Here is a 17,283-nt window from a genome sequence, read left to right on the forward strand (position 1 = left end):
CTATTTATAGTAGAGACGGGGGTCTCGCTCTTGCTCAGGCTGGTCTTGAACTCCTGAGCTCAAGCAATCCGCTCGCCTCGGCCTCCCAGAGTGCTGGGATCACAGGCGTGAGCCACCGCGCCCGGCCCTGGCTGTCTTCTAATAAAACTTTATTTGTGGCACAGACATTTGAATTTCATGTAACTTTCATGTGCGGTGAGATAACCACTGATTGATCTGATTGTCATCATTTGAAAATGTAAAAACATTTTCAGTCTGTGGGCCAACAGGCGGTGGCTGAATGTGGCCCGGGGGCCAGGGTTTGCTAACCTCTGTTCTCTTTTGTTAAGGTGGCGGTAACGGAGGTACGTACATATGCAAAAACCGTAGAGCTGTGTATGTGATTTTAGAGCACTGTTTTGTACTCAAGTTATAACTCAATTTTTAAGAGCAAAGAAAAAAAATGAGGTAAGTCTACGGGGATTTTCTAGAAAAACAAACAAGTCCTACAGCTAAATTTCACTGGAACTGAGATTTCATCTCTGCGAACAATCACAAGTCGGTGGGTGCATTTCTGTGGGCGAGTGTTGACGGCTATAAACGCACCAAGAAGGGAGTCACGGGAGGCCCCACAAATTCAGTGAGGCTACCCCTGAGAGGCGAGTCCAGGCTAGAGAAAGAAGACAAGAGGTCAACAAAGACGTCAGCTCTGTTCCTGGCGTCGGGTGGCATATATGCATTTTGTTTGTGCGATTTGTAAAAACCCTACAATTTAAAATGAACACGAACTCAAGAGAACTGAAAACATGTCTACACAAAAACTTGTATATAAAAAGGGACAAGGCTCTGACACAGGCCACAGCGCGGAGGGACCTTGAGGACGTCGTGCTCAGTGAGAGACGCCAGACACAGAAGGACACACGGTGTGAGACTCCGTTTATATGAAACGTCCAGAACAGGCAGATCCACAGAGACGGGACGTGGATTCGTGGTCGCCAGGGGCTGGGGAGGGGGTGGGGAGGGACTGCTGATGGGGACGGGGCTTCCTGTTAGGGTGATAGAATGTTCTGGAATTAGTGGTGGTGGTTGCACAACCTTATAATTGCACTAAAAGCCACCAAATGATACGATTTAAAAGGCTGAACTTTCTGGGATGGGACTTCTATCCCAATTTTTTTTTTTTTTTAAAGAATATGGATAAAAAACATTTAAATAGAAAATAACTGGTGAGATTTGAATAAGGTCCGTACCTAAGTGAGCTGCATTATTCCAATTTCCTGGTTTGATAAGGTGTGGTGCTTATACAATATATTATTATTGGGGGAAGCTGGGTGAAGCGTCTCAAGCTGTTTCAAAATAAGTCAAGTGATGATGATGATGGTGAAGGATCTTTGGTGCAAGCTGGGCCTTTCTGTTCCCTGGAACAGCGTCTGAGCAGCCTGTCTTGGGGACAGAGCCCCGGGGTCCCCACCTTGCCCCGGCCAAACTCCCAGCCTCACCCCACCCGCAGGAACAGCGGACACGGGAGACCTTCAAACAAAAACGCCCAGACACGCAGCGAACACCTTTGAATCCCACAGCCCCACCGGCAGAGGAGATTATTCGTTTTCTGTAACATTTGATTCAATTAATTAGTTCCAAAATATCAGCCTATCCAGGCAAGCAAAGGAAAACAGAGATAATTCCCAGCCCAGCCTTCCTTCATCTTTTAAAGGCAATTAACTCTTAGTTATTAGCTTTTAATTAGGAAGTAATAATGGCCTCATTAATACGTTTTATTATACTTGTCAACCAGGCAGCTGTTCTGAACAGATTCTATTACCAGATGGTGGTGGCCCCCGGTGTCAACAGCCCTGATGCCAGCTGAGGACGGGTTTCGAAGGCTGTCCTCTGTCCCTCCTCCAGGGGATTGGGGCTGGGCCATCAACGTGACCTTTCTCAAGTGACCCCCAGGGCCTCCAGGGTCTCCTCACTTCTCCTGTCCCCTGCAATAAACTCAAGACCCCATCTGTGTCCTCTGCCCCACCACCCTGCTCACTATTCAGCCACACTGTCCCCTCCTCCCTCATGCTTGGTGTCTCCTCTGCACTATGATCAGGTTCAAGGTCAGTCACTGCCACCTTCTTTAATTTTTTTTTTTCTTTTGAGTCTCCCTCTGTCACCCAGGCTGGAGTGCAGTGGTGTGATCATAGCTCACTGCAGCCTCCAACTCCTGGGCTCAAGTGATCCTCCTGCCTCAGCCTCCTGAGTAGCTGGGACTACAAGTGCGCAACACCATGCCTGGCTAATTTTTTTTTAATTGTTTTTTTGTAGAGATGGGGTCTTGCTATGTTGTCCAGGCTGGTCTCAACCCCCTGGGCTCAAGTGATCCTCCTGTTGCACATCTTGTTTTGGTTACTCAAAGTTATATATTTATCTGTTAAACTTATTGAACTGCACAACTAAAGATATGTGTATCAAATGGCATGTAACTAAAAACATGAGGTGGACGTTGAAAGGTGAAGCAGGAATATGTAATGATACAAAAAACTTTCAAAGCATAAGGCTAAAGGGGAAAGGCAGTTCGCAAAAACAGCCACACCCAGGTGATCTCCATTTGGTGGGGAAAATATTTATGTAGAGTGTGGGTTATTTAATGCTGTATAACAAATGACAGCTATATTTGGTGGCTTGAAACAATACACGTGTATTGTCCTATACTTTCTGGGTGATCAGGCATCTAGGCACAGTTTAGGCAGGTCTCCCAGTTCAGGGTTTCTCATAGGATCCCACCGAGGTGTCAGCCAGGGCTGGGGTCTCATCTGGAAGCTCGACTGGGGAAGGATCCACTTCTAAGTTCCCCGCTGGCTGTTGGCGGGAAGCCACCTTCTGATCCTTGTCACATGGCCTCCTCCACCACGGCACCTGCGAGAGGGTTCATCGAGAGAGTCCACCAACAAGATGGACATCGTAACCTTACGCAACATAACCACGGAAATGGCGTCCCACCGCCTCTGCCATATTCTGTAGTTAGAAGCAAGTCACAAGTCCCACCCATGCTCAAGGGCGGAGATGACAAGCAGGGGACGGGTCTTAGAGTCTGCCAACCACACAGAGAGAAAAGAATGAAATGGAAGTGTATAGGTGCATACGTACCCAATGAGCATAAATGTGCAATATATGTGCACGTGTGTGTGCACATACATGTACATACACACACGGGAAGAGATGAAAAGAGTTCATGTCACCTCTGGATCACTTGAGCCAAAGCTGGGCAGCAGTAGGCGCTCAATCAATGCTTGCTGGCTGTGGGATGAGAGGCACCCTGGGTTTGAACCCTGCTGCAGCCTTGGGCAAGTTCCTGGCAGGCAGGAGAAGCTGGCGGGATCACACCCCCACCCCCACTCCTTGCAGCCTTCATCTGATTACGCTTTATACCGAAATGGGCCAAGGGTGTCGGCTCTGAGCCCAGGTGTCCTGGGTTCAAATCCTAGCTTTGCCTCTTGTTTGCTGTGTGAACCCAGGCAAGTTTCTTCACTTCTCTGTGCTTGCAAGTTCCAATCTACAAAATGGGAATGAGCCTCATAGGGTTGTTGAAAAATTCAAGAAAAAAGAAGCTGTGGCTGCCACGTGGTAAGTCCTCCATTGTCGATTGCTGACTTAGTTAGCCTCTAACATTAGCTGCAGGCCAGGCCCTGGGCTATCTAGGGGTTGTCTCACCAGGGGGTTGAACATACAGTGACCACCATCTAAAGATGGAAGGAGAACACAGGGTAGGAAGCACTTAATTCTGGCTCAAGCTCAGGAAGCCCTTCATGGAAGAGGAATACCAGGTCTGGCCTTTAATCCCCACTAGAAAGGTAAGAGCTCGACTTCAAGTGGCAAGGAAGGAGGGCACTTTAGGCACTGGGTGCAGCTTGGGCAAAAGCCCACAGGGGAGGTGGCACCGGGCATTTAGGTGAGGGTGAGCCATGCAGCAGACAAGGAGATGACTATGATGTTCCCGAAAGGATACGCCGGCTGAGGAGTTTGGACTTAGAGACCAGTGTTACCCAGACTGTGAGCTGCAGATAGGCATGTGGGTTGCTTCGGGGGAGAAGCAACAAAACCACTTTGTTTGCATATGTTTCCCAAAATTGAAACACAAGATCCATAACACGTTTCCCAGGAATCTTGTGAGATGCGTAATTACTTCCTTAAAGACTACGCATGTGCCTCAATGACGGCATTGGCCAACACATGCCAACGAATATCTTTTCATTGCTTTTCGCTTTTTCGTCATTCACTGCGTCTGGCTTAGCACTTCTCACGGTTCGTTTTGCATCATGCTATTGCGACAATCTATAAAAATGGATCAAGGGTATGAGCCAGCAACCCTCCTCCTGGGTACGTACCCAAGAGAAAAACACTCGCATCTGTTCACCAGAGACCTGTTCAAGAAGGTTCAGGGCAGCACTCTATGTAATAGCCAAAATGGAAAAAACCCAAATGCCCTCAGCTTTAGACTGGATAAATATGATGGTTTACTCATATGCCAGAACATTATGCAAAAATTTTAAAAAATGAACTACAGAGACAGACAACGTGGATGAATTTCACAGATATAATGTTGAGAGAAACCAGATGCGAAGAGAACATACTGTAGGATTCCATTTATAGAAAATACAAAACAGGCAAAAGGAACCGAAGGTGACGGAAATTAGGATGTGGGACCCCCTTGCGGGGGTGTGACTGGGAGGGGTGATGGGGGCTTCTTGGGGGACTAGACATGTTTTGCTTCTTAACACAGGGGCTGAGCATGTGGGTGTTCAGGCTGTGAAAACTCAAGTCATGTACTTATATGTGCTTTTCTGCACGTGCGCTATACTGCGATAAAAAGCTTCTGAAAAATGGATCGGTGGCTCAAAAGTGGCTCACTGAGGTATGAAAGCCACGCCGGGAATCGTAAGGTAAATACCGCAAGCTAAAAATATGCCGTCCACAGGAGCAGTGGCCGGAAGGCAGCACAAATATGAAACGGACGATCTGTGCACGTCGGGACTCCTCCAGCTGTGCGCATGAGGAATTCTCACAAGCGCCGGATAGAGTGTGAATGGGAAATACGGTGGCTAAGTGGCAGTTATCAGCTCGGTGGCCACTCAAGCCCAGTGCTGGGTGAGCTGACAGCCAGGAGATGCTATCGAAGGGTCACATGAAGCCACTGGCGATCTCAGCTGCAAAGAAATGATAACGGAGCCAGATGAAACATTTTTTAAACAACGCACCGTGGCCTCTGGGGTCTATAGAATGTGTTTATGCCCCTCTCGAACTTAAGCAAAAGAATGCAATTCCAGTAGTGAACTGATAGATTTGACTGCCAGAAACCAAAGTAAAATCAGACCGCAGAGGTACCGTTCCACACGGCGCTGCTCATGCAAACGCCAGCTCAAGTCACCAGGGGTATGCAGCAGCCAGCTCACCCCAGCTTGCAATAGTCAGCTATTAAATTTTCAGGGCCAGGCGCGGTGGCTCACACCTGTGATCCCAGCACTCTGGGAGGCCGAGGCGGGAGGACTGCTAGAGCTCAGGAGTTTGAGACCAGCCTGAGCAAGAGTGAGACCCCATTTGTACTTAAAAAAAAAAAAATAGAAAAAATTAGCCAGGCACTAAAAATAGAAACAACAAAAAAATTAGCCGGGTGTGGTGGCGCATACCTGTAGTCCCAGCTACTCAGGAGGCTGAGGCAGGAGGATCGCTTGAGCCCAGGAGTTGGAGGTTGCTGTGAGCTAGGCTGGTGCCACGGCACTTTAGCCTGGGCAAGAGAGCCAGACTCTGTCTCAAAAAAAAAAAAAGAAACAATTCAGTAGTTTTGCGAACTGGTTATGAAACATGGCCATTACGAAAAATACAATGATACAAACTTTCAATGAAGTAAATTTTATTTAAAAACAAAGCAATAAACACTCAAAACTCATCACATGCTGATTGTTTTGCTACATTTTGCTATCACCTATGCTCTTACATTTATTGTACCTGTTGGGTGGCAACATTATACAATGGTGTGCTACTGTGCTTCTCTTTCTAATTCTACATTCAGCAGCATCGTGCTGGTAGCTTGAAGTTGTTCACAGTGAGAGAATATTGACACCATGGAAACTGGCAAACTCTACCAACCCAAAGAATGGTGTCTGGGACAACATCCTCGCATTTCTCTCTGCCTCTCTCTCTCATGATCATGGAATGGCTGCTGTGACTCCAGCCATCACACCCACATTCCAGATGGGAGAAAGGAGGGAGAAGAATGGGAGAAGGGTGGCACCAGCCACCCAGAATCCCCCACCACTTATGTCTCAGTGCCTGGAACCATGTCATATGACTCTGCATAGCTGCCAGTAAGCTGGGGAAGGTGAATATTTTGATTTCTTTGCCTCCAAAGTAGAGAAGGAGGACAAAAGAGAAGCACTGGGTTTTTCCACCGAAAGTGCCTGCCTTATTTAATAATCACCGAAAACCCTTTCTTCTGGGAAGGAGCCGTCGCTACACGAACGCAGTTTGCTCAGGAACTCCAAACCCCACGCACACGTCTTCGCCGGAACAGCCAGGGCCAGCAACTCGCCCCCCGCCTGCTTCCGCAACCACGAAAATGATGGATGTTACGACAGCATCTCTGTCACTCTCTTCAGCTTTGGGACACGCTGGGCCTGTGGTGACAAGACTCTGTTCTTTGCCCCCTGACGGAAGCCGGAGTTCCTGGGAAAAGTGCTCCCGTGCGTTTTTGAAACACGAGTTTTGAGGCAACACTTCTTGCGACACCAGTAACGCCACCCACGTGGACGGCGGTTATTTCAGGCCCGCGTCGTGGGTAGGTTTTCAGCCACTTGAGCTGCCCTGCGCCATTCCTTGGGGGCTCACATTCCTAACCGTGGACAAATTGAAGTTTCCTAAAAAAAAAAAAAAAAAAAAAAATGGAGCTTCTGCACAAATGGCTTTGTCACCAAGGGGCGTGTGACCCTTTGCTGATTCGTAATAATTTTCTTTTCATGTTGGAGGGAGAAATGGATGATTCATCGCGGGGTATATTTAAAAGCTACACCCAAGTGCTTCGGCAGGACGTGGGATTCTGTGCAGAATTAACGCGACGAAAGTTGGGGCGTGGTCCGCGGCCACCTCCCCAAGTGGGAAGGTCGCGCTTTCAACCCGCAGCCAGAGCAGCCACGCAAGGTTCTCCGGGGAAACATTTCTGAGCATTTCTGGGTCCCAGTTTCAGCTGAGGTCTGGCCACGAGCCCCTTGCCACGGCTTTCGCTCCCCGCTAATTATGGGCTTGGGTTTTTTTTTTTTTCATTTAGCAAAATCAACAGTAAGAGAAGAAACCTCCTGGGTGCGACCCCGCTGACCCGAGCGGGAAGGGAGTAGCCCCGCGAAAGATCGAACATCAAAACCGACCCTCTTGCCGACGGGAAACGGTCATCGTGGAATTTTAAAAATAGTATGTTTCAAGACAGTTCCGACAAAGGGCTTTTAATCGGATGAAAGGGCGGCCCCGTCTCACTCCTGAGCGCAGCGGATGTTTAAACCATAATCAGATATCGCTTTTCATTTATCGACTCGACAAAGATGACAGAGTGAGGTCAGAGCTTACATCTGGGGGATACCGGGAAAAGCGCAGCCCCCTGCATGGCACGTCGGGGGTGCACGAGGTATTTGGGGGTGACCCAGCTGCGGGAATTAAATGTAGAATTGCAGAGGCTTCCACGGAGCGATCTCCCCTTTGTTTCTCCAGGTATTTGTTCTGGAGGAACACGCAGACGTGCGCGAAGGAGCTGCTGCTTGGCTGTAGCAGTGCCTGTAACTGGGGGACACTGGAACCTCACCCGCCACGGTCTGTCCTCCCCACAGCAGCCACAGGGCGCCTGTGAGCACCTGAGTCAGGGCCCGTCCCTCCTCTGCCCACAGCCCTCCATGGCTCCCACCTTCCTCGGGGTCAAAGCCCAAGTCCTCCCTGCAGCCCACCAGGCCCTGCACAACCTGCCCCCTCCCCTCCCTGTCTCCCCCTCCTCACTCTGCTCCAGCCACATGGGCTCCTTGCTGTGCCTCCAACACACCACGCGCCATCCTGCCCCAGGGCCTTTGCACAGACTGTTCCCTCTGGCTGGAGCTCCTGTTCCTCCAGATGAACTCACTCCCTCACCTGCTTTGGGTCTTGACTCCAAATGTCACCTTCTCAGTGAGACCCTGAACATCCTACATAAAATCGAAGCCCAGTAACACCCTTATTATCTTCTTCTTTTTTTATTTTTATTTTTTGTAAAGCATTTACAACCTCAGCCTGCCCCATAATTTGGTTCTTTTCCCCCATCTGTCTCCTGTGAGAGGACGTGGGCAGGGATTTTTTTTTCTTTTCTTTTTTTTTTTTGCCTGCCTTTTCCCCCAGCGTAGCCCGAGCTCTCGGAGCAGCGCCAGGACAACAGAGGCGCAGCAGCGGCGTTCGCCAAGTGACTGCACGTAAACCGCTTCCTTCTCGCCATGGCCTGAACCCGTCTGTCCTCCAAAACCCACGTGTTGGCAAACTCGATCCCCAGCGCAACGGTGCTGGGAGGCGGCGCCCTGGGGAAGGTGCGGAGGGCTTGCGCCTTCATGCAAGGGCGTCTCGGGGCAATGCTCTCCCTTTGGCGTGCCGTCCCCTCTGCCACGCGCGGACGCAGTGTTCCAGGCGCCGTCCTGGGAGCCCCGACCTTGGACCCCCAGCCTCTGGAGCCCGCGAGAAGTACGTTTCCGTTCTCCACAGATCGGCCCGTGTGCGGCGTCCGCTACGGCAGCGCAGGGACCTGTGTCGTTTATTGATTAGAACCCGTCTGTAAGGAGGACCTGTCCCCGCTCCCCGCATCCACTTACCCGTTTAACCGTCTATAGCAGTTGTGACATTTACTCTGTTCTGTGGGTGGTCACCCGCTCGATCGCGAACTTTGTTGTCCGACGCGTTCCAGCTCTGGCTGCTGGGTCTTGTGTCGTCCTTCTGCAATCCCTATGCTTTTTTGAGTATTTCCTTACTTTTTGGAATTGACGCGTTGGTGTGGGTGGGGGATGTTCGTGCCAACCTTGGGCTGCGCCCCAGGCCACCTGTGCCACCTGCGACATGGTCCTCTGTGGCTCTCGGACCCGCCCATGGGTGACCCAGGCCCCAAGCCCCAGCCTCTGGGGTCCTCCCAGAGCCCGTGTTCCCCCAACATCCTGGTCCGGCCAACACCGGGACCCAGAGAGCCACCTGCCAGCCATACCCTGGGCGGGGCCGCATGTGCCGAGGGGACCAAGACCGTGTCCCCACCCTCACGGGGGTCACAATCACGTGCAGGGGCAGTCATGGGACCGGCAGCCAGTCAGGGGCTGTCGACTCCGAAACAGGCCAAAAGTCATGGTAGGGGCTTCACTAGTGGCCCCTGGGAACGTCTGTCCCCATCTTACTCCCCAGAACCCGTGACTGTGACCTTACTGGGAAACAGGTGTCTTGCAGGCGTAATTACCAATCTGAGAGGAGGAGATCATCCTGGATTATCTAGGTGGTCCCTAAACCCAATGACAAGTGTCCTCTTATGAGACACACAGGACACATACAGAGGAGATGGCCACGTGACCCCCGCGGCAGGGACTGGAGCCAGGAACACTGGGGCCGGCGGACCCCAGAAGAGGCAGGAGGGATCCTCTCCTGGAGCCTTGTGACCCCGCTGACACCCCGACCTCAAACTTCTGGCCCCCAGGACCGGGGAGATAATTCTCTGCAGTCTGAGCCCCCGGCTTGTGGGGCTTAGTCGCAGCTGAGCAGCCAGTGTCCAGGGACCCGTGGGGGCCCTTCGGGAGGGGCGGGGGACACAGAGACTGTTCCCAACTCCCTGCTTGGCCCCCACATCTAGGGCTGCCTGTTTCTAAAGCAGCTGCGGGGCTGGCGGGGCGAAGGCTGCTGTGGCCCAGGCCGCTCCGCCACCCTCCGGAGGCTGCAGGGAGAGGACCGTTCGTCCCTGTCATGGCGTTAGCGGGCGCGATGGACGCTGCGCCAAGGCTGCGTGGAGGTGCCGAGAGGCTCGCTCTTCCTGCCCTCGCCCCGGGGACGGTGCTTTGTCCCTCGGGCCACCGCGGCAGCAAATGATTCTCACTTTCTCCATTAACAGTGCAGGAGCGCTGAGCGCTGAGATCCAACCCACGAATGACGAGCCCCGGCGCGGGTGCCAGGGCCCCGAGGCGTGTCCCCCGGCCCGGGAGTGCTTTCAGTGCCTGGCTTTGGGGGCCCAGGGAGTCGGGGCCATAACTTCGTCCCCAAAGCAGCCTCGCTGGGGGACAGGGAACAGCCCGGGGGCGGGGGGAGGTGGCCTCGAACAGGGAGGGAGCCACACAGAGATCCGGGCGCCGTCAGGAAGGTGGTGGATCGTGACCACAGTGGGTCAGAGCGGAACTCACGGACGGCGCCAGAGGGGAAAGGAGCCCGCCCCGGGCAAGGGCAACCAAGGGGCCCCACCCCTCCAACAAGTAACAACAACGGGGGCCAAGGCCCCAAGGGGGGTGGGCAGAGGGGCCCACCGGTGGCTGGACTGACAGAGGGGTCGTCTGTCTAATCGGGAGCCTGGGCACGACCAGCTGTCCCCAACGGGACGCACCCCACCGCCTCTGTCCGGGTGCCGGGCTGGGCGCATCTCTTTTCTGCAAAAGGCCAGAAACTGAACACGCCGGGCTCCGCGTCTGCGGGCTGCGGGGGCTCTGCGGCCACACCCCAGTCCGCTGCTGCTCGAGCGGCTGTGCGCCAATAAAACTACGCACACCAACAGCTGGCGGCTGGACCTGCCCCCGGAACGCTGAGCTCCGCACGACGCACCGCAGCCGCGTCTCTCTGACGCCCTGTCCCCGGAGGGGTCCGTCTCCTGCCGACGGGTCCCCTCTATCCCTGGCCCAGGGCACCTGTCAAACTTGCGTTTTCGGTTGTCTCCCCTTTTTCCTCAGCCATCTCCCCAGGGCTGGCACGTGGCGGGTGCGTGACAACATCGATCGATGCCTGAATAAGCTCAGGTGTGACCGCAGAGCCCGCGCCGCCCCAGGATGTGAGACCCAGCGTGGGGTGCCCACCGGCCTGCACGGTCGCACACTCGAGCCCCCGTCTGCCGTTTTATCCTGCCTGGCAGAGAGCGACGGCCTGTCCCCAACTGCCATGGCCCGTGCAGAGACCACCGGCCACACGGCCTCTGTGGCCTATTTCGGGCGGCGTCTGTCCCCTCGGGGAAGGCTCTGGAGGCTCCGGGAGGAGCGGGACGGTCTTTGTCAGGAAGTGGCAGTAAGCAGAGCGTCCCCTCCTCCCTTACAGCAGATGGGGAAACAGTCTTGGCGATGCTGAGAGGACGCTGGGACAGGAAGGCCTGAGGATGAGAGCCGGGCTGAGGGGCAGTCGCAGGGCGGCTTCGTCAGAGGAACTCTCTGCTAGGACACAGCCACTCGGCAAGGAGGACAACAGGACGCCCGTTTGCAGGGACAACCGAGGCCCAGAGATGGGCGGCCTGTCCAGGCCTCCCACGGGCACCAGGGCCTCCATCTGCTCCTGCCGGGTGACCCGGTCCACTTGCTGTGCTGCCCACAAGCCGCCAGCGCCTCACCTGGGCACCCCGAGCATCTTCACCCTGGAGGTCGCATCCCCCAGTCTGCCCTACCCCGCCCGGTTCGTGCAGAGCCGCTTTCTGGGCAAATCCTGTCGGCTCCACCCACTTCTCACTCCGCATCGCCTCCGCCCTGGTACCCGGCTCTGCCCACACCCACCCCAGTCTGTCCTCCCCACGGCAGCCGCCAGAGGGCGCCCGTGAGCACCTGAGTCAGGGCCGGACCCTCCTTTGCCCACAGCCCTCCATGGCTCCCACCTCTCTCAGGGTCAAAGCCCAAGTCCTCCCTGCAGCCCACCAGGACCTGTACGACCTGCCTCGCCGCCTCCCTGCCCTCCCCTCCTTCCTCTGCTGCAGCCACACACCAGGCACCGTTCTGCCCCAGGGCCTTTGCAAAGGCTCCTCCCCCTGCGCCCTCCCAGCAGAAATGAAGACACTTCTGACGACAGGAGCAGGACTTCGCAGTGCTCGTGAGCCTTTAATTCATTATGAACCTAGAGGCAGGGAAATTAGGCAAAAAGTACAGCGCATCCTTAATCTCGGGTGGGGAAAAAAAAATCGGGGTAGGTGGGTGGGTGGTTTTGTTTTGTTTTTGCACATAGTAAGACACAGATAAATCTTTGTGGGGACAACGTGCAGCTCCCGTTTACCGACGGCGGAACCCACACCGGGGTGGGGTGCGGCCCAGAGAGACCCCCGAGGGTCCCCAGGGCTGCAGAGGCACCTGCCACTTCCTGACAATATAAATAGCATTTCCAAACTACATATGAATACAGTGGCACCGCGCAGGCGGGGCCGGGCGTGCGGAGGGAACCCCCACATCTCGGCTGCCCCCGGCCCCGCCCTCTCCGGCGACCTGCCCCTCCCCCACCAAGGGAAGGAGAGGCTCCAATTTCATTAAATACTTCTCTCTGGCCTGGCAACCTTTACACACTCTTTAAAAAAACTTTTTTTTTTTTTTTTTTTTTTTTAAATACAAGCGAACGATCCCTTCGACCTCTCCCCGGGCAGGAGCCAGCTAAGAGGCAGCAGCTCCGCAGAGGGCGCCGAGCCCGGGGAAGGCGCCTCCCACGCCGGGGCTGCAAAGGCGGCGTGTCCTGTCCCATCACCTCAACCCCCGGCCCTGCAAGCTGATGGCAGCACCTCTCCCACTCTCCCCCCCAGACACGGGTTGGTGACGAGGACGATCACCAAGCCCCTCGGGGTCCCGGAAGCCCTCCCTACAGAGCAAGGGGCGTGCGGGCGGCCGGAGCCCGAGGACAGCAGGCCTGGTCCGTCGGGGAAACGGACGGCCCTGGGCCACCCTGGCTCGGGCCCACGTCCCCCTGACCGGTTGAGTCGCACCGAGAGCCGGGCAGACTCTCTGTCACCCTCAGCCTGGCCTGGAAGGACGTCCCCCGAGCACCTGTGCCGGGGCAGCCCCGAGAAGAAGGTGTTTATTTTGCAAAGGGGCACTGGTGAGATCACGAGGGGCCGGGCCACCTGCCCGGGGCCACTGCCGGTCTCACGACAGCCACAGAGTCCCCTCAAGCTGCGAGGACGTTCCGGCTACAACGCACTTCCTGCCCTGCCTGCTGGATAGACAAATAATGTTTTAAAACAACAACAAACAGAAAGAAACGACGAGATGCTTTGACCTCCCAGCAAATCCTGGTTCTGAGAAAAAGAACGTGTTTGTTTCCTCTTGTTGTTAAAGCCACAAATCTAGAAAACAACTTTGGGGATTTTTTCTTTTTCTTTGTTTTCCTTTTTTTCTTGCTTTTTTTTTTAAACAATATGTATTTATAGAAAGAACCTCACAAAGGTGTTCTATGTACAGAAGTCACAATCTCAAAGGCTGCTCAGTAGGCAATGCGGTAGCACCTTTTCGAGAAGAGAGCTCACGTGGTTTAAAATTCTGAGTAGTTGGGTGGGGTGCGCGCCCCGGCCGGCCCCCCAGCCTGCCTGGCCCTGCTCCCTGAGTCTGGGGGCCGCGTGCCGGCGTCCTGCTCGCTCCTGTTGCCCCGAGGGGCACCCGTGGCATGGAGGTGGCCTCTCGGGCCGGGGAGGCGAGGACAGGAATTCACGGCCAGTGAACGCCCGGGGCATGCCTGGCCGGCCTGGCGGGGCTGAGGGTCGCCCGAGTGGCTGGCTGTCCTAGAAGGGGGCTCCGGGCCGGCCCTGCGCCTGCAGGAGGCTCTCCACGAAGGCCAGGTAGTCCGGGTTCCGCCCCGCGTCCTCCGCGGCGAGTGGGGTGCCCACTCGAGGGCGCTTGGCGGCCTTCGCTTCCTCTCCCGAGAAGGTGTGCTCCTGCGGGGCCCCCGTGCTCAGCGACTGCGGGACAGCAGAGAGCGCCTGGTCAGGGCGGCGGGGCCTCTGCTGGGCCCTGCCCCTCAGCGAGTGACCTCCGAGACCACGCCAGCTGGACACGGATCGCCCACTGCCGGGGACAGCTGCGCAGGGCCCTCCTGTTTCCACGTGCGCCCCAACCCTGCAAGCACGGGGCCCCGCTCCTCCCCGAAGCCGAGACGGCCCAGCTGCCTGGCTGCCCTCCCGCTCCCCGAGGGAACCTTCGCGCCCTGCCCTCGAGCACATTCGTCTCCCCACGGCCACTGCTCGCCAAGACCGCGCCTTGGATTGAAAAGGAAAGAGCAAGCCCAGGACGGCAGGGGACAGAAAGCTGCTGCTACCACTCAGCTGCCAGGACTCGTTCCTGTTTAACCAGAGACGAGCCCAGGAAAAGCTTTCTCTCCGACCGCCACCCAGGCGCTGGGATTTTGTGCGTGTTCAGAAACCCGCGCTGGTTCGTGCGCTGCGGCTGCGCCCCTGGTTCTGCGGAGCACGGGGAGCTTCTGCTGTCTGCTCAGGGAAGGGGCTGGGCCCCTCCGCACCCTGCCGACAAAGCAGCCTCGCGCTGCGGCACAGGGAGCCTCCTGGCCGGAGCGGGTGGCCCAGCCGAGCCCTGGGGCACCACCCACGGCAGAGGCCAAGAAGGAGGCGGCCGACGCCGTTTGAAGATGGGACCCGCACTCTGCCAGGTCCCGGGCCAGCTCCCTGAGAAGTGACCACCACGGGCTCCTGGGAGCCGGGCCGTGATGTGCACAGACACTCACCAGCCTCGATCGGACCCTCTTGGGGAGCTCCTCCTCCAGGGTGAAGATGTCGCCGCGCTTCACTGTCAGCTGGGACCCGTCCTCAAACTCCACCTGCAGAGGAGACGGAGACTGGGTTCTCAGGTCCCTGCTGAGGTCCCGGCACCTCTGGACAGGCTGCAGCTGCTCCAGAGAGGCCCCGTGGCCGCCGGGCCGAAGCTCGCACCCACCCGCACCTGCGTGCAGCCCACAGGGAGCAGGCAGAGGCCCCTCGCAGGCAGACGCAGGGACAGCCGGGGCGGGTGGGTCCCCCGCAGGTGCCAGGCGGGAATAGCACCCTCACCCGGCCACCCAAGCCCAGGTTCCAGGGGGCTGACAGACCCAGCCTCAGGGCGAGGCTTGGAGAGCTGGGTGGGCAGATGGGGCCGGTGGAAGTGGCGCCTTAACAGGGCCCAGGAGATGGGCAAGGTCAGGCCGAGGGGACACAGAGGCCCGAGCTCAGCAGGCCGACAGGAAGGCAGAGGACAGGGTGGCGGATGCCTAACTGGAGAGGTGCAACCCTGGGGGACCGGGGCTCCCCACCTCTTCCTGGACACGAACGGCGCGGGCGCGGGCTGGCAGAGGTGCCCTCGGGGGCCCCCTGGCAACACAACGATACTGTCTCCTGAAGGGGCGCCCGTTTCATAAAAGCAACAAGCACGTGTTTCCTCGCCCAGGAAGACCACTGTGGTCACTCCCTGGCCCCAAGAGCCGTCCTACGATGGGGACAAGGTTCCGATTGGCGAGGACTTGCGTTTCACGTTTGAACGCTCAGACAGGCCTGTGGTCCCAGCTGCAGGAGGCTGAGGCGGAAGGATGGCTCCAGCCCAGAAATTGGAGGCTGCAGTGAGCTGTGATCGCACCACTGCACGCCAGCCTGGGGGACAGAGCGAGACCCTGTCTCTAAAAACAAACATAAAAAACTCAAACACACACGAGGAATGTCCGTGGGGGTGGGAGCCGTTTACAAAACTCAGATGCAGAGCGTCTGCCCGGGGCCGCTGTCTGAGGGAGGCCCAGCCCACCCTCTCCAAGGAGCGCAGACCCAGCCTCATGGTGGCCCTTGGCTCGAGCCTGCTGGTCACTGTGACTCCTCCAAGGACAGGTGAGGACAGAGAGAGATAAGAGGTGGACGCCGGAGAAGGAGCAGCTGCCGTGGGTACCACTGGCCTCTTGGCCCGCGCAGGCAGCGGGAGGCCTGGTCTCTGCGTCCCCAGCTTGGGCACCTGGACAGCTGGCCGCCCTCTTGGTTGTGACCAGGGGGGCTGGGCGGAAGAGCCCGCCGACGCGCCAGCCCCTGCTTGTCCTTCCCGTCTTGTTTGTAACGTGGAACCCAAAGGGGAACTCCCTGTCCCCATGCCCTGCAGTGGGGACAATCGGGCGCGAAGTCCCCGCATCTGAAGCTCAGCTCCCACCCCGGGGCGCCAGCACCTCAGCGCTCAGAGCTCCCGGCACACGGTCCCGGTCCCCACCCCAGCAGCCTCGCTGCGCACTGAGATTCAGTCACGACAGAAGCGCGGGATCCCCGGGAGGAAACAGCGAGTTCTAGAAACTCGGATGAAACTGGCCCAGGTTTCTAGGTCGCAAAGACTGGGGAGATCTGCCCCAGATTCTTGGGGGGAAGACACGGTTCACCCGGGGACGCAGCTCGCCAGCCAGCCTGGGCCAGGGGCTCTCGGGGTCAGTCAACTTGGGCACCGCGGACCGACAGGATGGTTGGGTCGGCTTCCTCCCTGGGGGCTCCCTGAAGCTGCCCTTAACCGGGACGCTCCGTGGAGCAGGTCGTTAAGGCGGCGTCTGTTTTCTCAGCTGTCGAGAACAGTGCAGGTTTCTCTGCAGCTGTCAGAAATCACACAGAGACCGTGGACCCCCGGCCCAGTCCCCGCAGTGATGAGATCTAGCTCAGCACGATTCAAAGCCATCTTGGCGGGTCACGTTTGAGAGGGAGCGTGCTCTGAACGTTCTGGAAGGTTGGGCTCCTGAAGCCCCAGGGAGGAAGGGTCTGGTCCAGGGTGCCCTTGGGGACAAGCGGGCGGGAGGCCTTGTGTCACCTGGACCGGCATGCGCTGGCCCGCGGGACTCTGCTATCTGGGCCAGGCAGCTGCCGGCGCCTCCTTGGCCACGATGCAGGGGGTGTCTCCAGGATCGTGTGACCCAGAGGTCCCACAGCCACCTCGGGGCGGGCAGACACTCCACAGCGGTGACCTGCATTCTTTCTTAACCACCTGCTGACGTCCCCAGCTCTGCCCCCAGGCACTCTGGACACATCACGTGATCTCACTTCTGAGCTGGGCGACACTGCCCTGGGAGCTCTGCTTCCTCGGGGGTGAGCTCTCTTCCTGTCGCCGGTCTGGCATCTGGTGACGCGAGGATCATCCTGACAACGTCTGAGCGGTGGCCGCTCCCTGCTTGCCAGAAGGGCAAGGTCCGCTTCCTCGGATTCCTTTCCAGGAGGTGCAGCCGAAACCCACCAGGGGCTTCCCTGCTGTTTTCAGCACGGGTGTGAATTTACTAGCGTGTTTTTTTCATGTCTTTTTTATCACCTTCTCAGGCACTTGCTCGGCCCTGAGAGTCGGGTCCAGATCTGCTCTTTGAAAGGGGAGGCTC

The 17,283-nt window shown here is 56.7% G+C and overlaps 1 protein-coding gene across 4 annotated transcripts in view; it reads right to left on the reverse strand.

Annotated features, from left to right (window-relative positions):
* Window positions 1-12,522: 12,522 nt before the first annotated feature.
* The window catches only part of KDM4B (lysine (K)-specific demethylase 4B), a 167,831-nt gene continuing 163,070 nt past the window's right edge, over window positions 12,523-17,283 (reverse strand). For all 4 annotated transcript variants that reach the window (XM_012646297.1, XM_012646295.1, XM_012646294.1 and 1 more), the window contains 2 exons: window positions 14,659-14,751; window positions 12,523-13,879 (listed from right to left, as the gene is read on the reverse strand). In XM_012646297.1, the coding sequence (XP_012501751.1) occupies window positions 13,703-13,879; window positions 14,659-14,751 (270 nt within the window). In that variant the 3' untranslated portion in view covers window positions 12,523-13,702. The remainder of the gene's footprint in view (window positions 13,880-14,658; window positions 14,752-17,283) is intronic.

Source organism: Propithecus coquereli, unplaced genomic scaffold, assembly GCF_000956105.1.
Source record: "Propithecus coquereli isolate 6110/MARCELLA unplaced genomic scaffold, Pcoq_1.0 Scaffold241, whole genome shotgun sequence".
Taxonomy (NCBI): domain Eukaryota; kingdom Metazoa; phylum Chordata; class Mammalia; order Primates; family Indriidae; genus Propithecus; species Propithecus coquereli.